Source organism: Chinchilla lanigera, unplaced genomic scaffold (assembly GCF_000276665.1).
Source record: "Chinchilla lanigera isolate Chin_1 unplaced genomic scaffold, ChiLan1.0 scaffold00067, whole genome shotgun sequence".
In the NCBI taxonomy this organism is placed as follows: Eukaryota; Metazoa; Chordata; class Mammalia; order Rodentia; family Chinchillidae; genus Chinchilla; species Chinchilla lanigera.
The window spans coordinates 2,672,493-2,675,607 of record NW_004955468.1 but is presented as its reverse complement, the minus strand read 5'-3'; the positions used below and the strand labels follow the sequence as shown (position 1 = coordinate 2,675,607).

At 54.7% G+C, this 3,115-nt stretch overlaps 1 protein-coding gene across 2 annotated transcripts in view; it reads right to left on the bottom strand.

Annotated features, from left to right (window-relative positions):
- Tyrobp (TYRO protein tyrosine kinase binding protein) overlaps positions 1–1,951 on the bottom strand; it is a 3,977-nt gene extending 2,026 nt beyond the window's left edge. Inside the window, exons 1-5 of one of the 2 annotated variants that reach the window (XM_005399941.2) lie at positions 1,850–1,941; positions 1,568–1,736; positions 1,183–1,209; positions 901–1,035; positions 521–564 (exon numbers count right to left, since the gene is read on the bottom strand). In XM_005399941.2, the coding sequence (XP_005399998.1) occupies positions 521–564; positions 901–1,035; positions 1,183–1,209; positions 1,568–1,736; positions 1,850–1,855 (381 nt within the window). In that variant the 5' untranslated portion in view covers positions 1,856–1,941. Of the gene's footprint in view, positions 1–520; positions 565–900; positions 1,036–1,182; positions 1,210–1,567; positions 1,737–1,849 lie in introns of both variants that reach the window. The other variant, XM_013522542.1, reaches the window with a different exon arrangement.
- Between the last annotated feature and the right edge of the window lie 1,164 nt (positions 1,952–3,115).

Below are 3,115 nucleotides of genomic sequence, written 5' to 3'. Positions count from 1 at the left end.
TTATTTTGAAACAGAGTCTCACTAAGTTGCTGATTTGAGATCTTCCTGCCTCAGCTTCCCAGTGTGCTGGAAATATAGGTCTGTGCTGCTATACTGGGCTTTTTTCTTGACCTCACAGAGTCATATTTCCTCTGTACAGGCTATTCCCTTCCTAGAATATGGGTTCCTTACATCTTTAGTCTCCTTCTCCCCCTTCAAGCCCTGTAACATTCTCACAGGGCATTTCTCACTTTTCCCCCTCTATATTGCCCCTTCTGATCACTATCATATTAGCCTGCTTTATTTCCTTCGTGGTGGGTTCCCCAAAATGATTTTGTTAATTTACTCCAAATCTGTCACATTTTATGTTTAGCACAAGGTTGGGATGACCCCTTGATATGGGTTTGGATAGAGTCCAACCTTGCTTTCACGGCTGGGGGGAGCTGCTGGGAGCGAAGTGTTAAGGCAGTGAGGAGGGGTATTTGTGGGCAGGAGTAGGCAGGAGTGAGAGGTGAGAAAGAGTCTGGGGTGATTTCCTTACCTGATACGGTGATTCAGTCTCAGTAATGGGCTGCTTCCGGGTCACTGGGGTGGGGGTGGGGAAGAAAGGGTGCAAAGATGGACAGGGCCATGAATTTTTTGTGTGTGTTTGGTGGTATTGGAGATTGAACTCAAGGCCTTCATACTGAGCTACATCCCCAGGTCTTCTAAATATTAAGACAGGGTCTCACTAAATCGCTTAGTTGTTCCAGCTGGGCTTGAATTTGGGATTCTCTTGCCTCAGCCGGAGTGCTTGGACATAGGTGTGCGCCACCTATGAAGCCAGCCCCGCCCTTGCCATCCCCATGGATGTCTGTGATGGGGGGTTACCCTGAGCCCCCATTAGGTCATTCCTCAGTGTCCCAGGCCAGCTCCACTTACCCTGGGAAGTCTTTCGTCCCCGAGGGACCAGGCGGCCTAGAGAGTACACAGCCAGGGCGATGAGCAGGGTCAGCACCAGGTCGCCCAGCACGATCCCGGCCAGCACGCCGGGGCTTATGGGGGAGCAGTTGCATCCTGCGAATGCAGCACAGGTGCCGGGGAGGTTGGTATGAGTCGGGCATCGGGCATGGACGTCGGCAGGAGGAGGTGTGGAAAGGCTGGGGAAGGGACAGGATGGGGAGGGTGGGAGGTAGAAAGAGGGACTGGAGGGTCTAGCCTTACCACTCTGAGCCTGGACAGGACTGAGACCTGGGAAAGCAAAAAGAGGTAAACTGAAGCATGGGGCAATGACTGAGTGGAGGTAGGATAAAGGCTTGAAAAGGTGGAGAGCAGCCTCTGGTGGGACCCGGCGCACTGGTATCAAGGCTGTCGGACATGCGTGGCTTCCACACCCGCCTGGTCTGTTGCGACACCCTCGTATGTCCCCTCCTTCGCTTGTACCAGGGGCCATATCTTGGGATCTCTGGCTCAAGGAGAGATGGACAGGTTTTGGGGGACCACCTCCCCCCAGCCCTCCCCTTGAGGTTTCTCTTCCTGCACAGCTCCGTGCCCTGCCCCTGACTGAGCTTGGGGAATCGGGAGACGGCCTCAGAAGCCCCCGACTCACCAGCCACAGTCAGAAGGAGAGGAAGGAGCAGAAGCCGCCAGGAGGGTTCCAGGCCCCCCATGATATCGTGACACTGCCGGACGGTCCAGGGGCCAGTGGATGTGGTGTGGCGTCCAAGCAAGTGAAGGAGGAAGTCTGAGGTGGGTGGTGGCAGGAGGAGGAGGGGACACTGGGGAAGGAGGAGGGACAGACAAACAGAGAGAGAATCAGGCGCAAGGGCCAAGCCGCTGTCCCTGACGGCTGAATGCAAAGGACAAACGGGTGCGGGCATCCACTCCTGACCTCCATCCCCAATCAAGGATCAGACATCATTGTAACAAGAGGGCCGGTAACAAGAGGGCCGGTGGCTGCCTCTTCCTCCCAGTCACGCGTGGTCTCTGGGCCTCAGTTTCCTCATCTGTGAGATAGAGCTCTTCAAAAAAGGGAAGGGACCGAAAGAGGGAGGGAGAGGGGAGGGAACGAAAAAAAGATTTAAGATGTGTTATGTACATGTACCCATGCCCCATGGCGCATGAAATCATTAAGTACTAATAAATTTTTTTTTTAATTGGGACAAAAACTGTATGTATTTGGTAGGTTTCTTGTGGGGATTATATGAGTTTTCATACTTGAAAGAGGGCCTTGTCAGATTTTTATAAGTATCAGCTAAAATTATGACAATTATTTGATAATCAGACCCTTGTGGTTTTTGTAGGATATTGAGAGAGAGAGCCACCAGCATGTGAGCACGAACGCTGTGCAGACTCTGTCATAAATGTTAAATCAGTTAATCCCCAGACCTTCTTCTGTGGTAGATTTCTTATCTCCACTCCACAGAGAGGCACGGAAAGATACTTGCCCAAAAGGTCACAAAGCAAATAAAGGGGGAAATAAAGCCCAGGACCCAAACAGAGAAAGAGAGAAAGAAAAAGGGGAGGGGAGGGGCAACTGAAGCAGAGCAGATAAGAGGGTGTGAATTAGTGTCACAGACGGCCTTGGGCTTGAGGCGAGGCAGGTGGGGACAACACGGTGACCACCGGGCCGAGCTGGGCCACCCTGGCCAATGAGGAAGTGGTTGGGAGCGAGGACTGATGGGGCCACCCAGACAGAGACAGGGACTTCTAGCCCCCCAAGGGAGCCCAGGCTGAGGCTGGAGAAGGAGGAACCTGAGGTTAGGGTGTGGGGGATGACAGCTGCGGAAGGCCTCTCCCCCATCCACAGGTCACACCCTGGTACTCCCAGCCTGGGCTCCGGACAGAAAGGGGAAGCTGGGTGCTGGTCACGGGGCAGACGCTGGGTGCCAGTAGGGGGAGGGAGGGGCCTGGAGGCCGCAAGAGGCTCAGGCTGCTCATGGCCACCACTGCCCAGGCCTGGCAGAGCCCTGACAGTCCGTGGAACCCATTAGGGCCTGGACGAAGCACGGAGGCTCAGACCCGCGGCCTCCTGGGCACAGCAGGACTCTCAAGGCAGCCAGAGCAGAATGAGCGAGGGGCAGTCAGAAGCCATGGAGGCCCTGACCCGGCTTGGGTGGTCACAGGCTCCCTCTAGGTATGGGTCGGGGGATAAGGC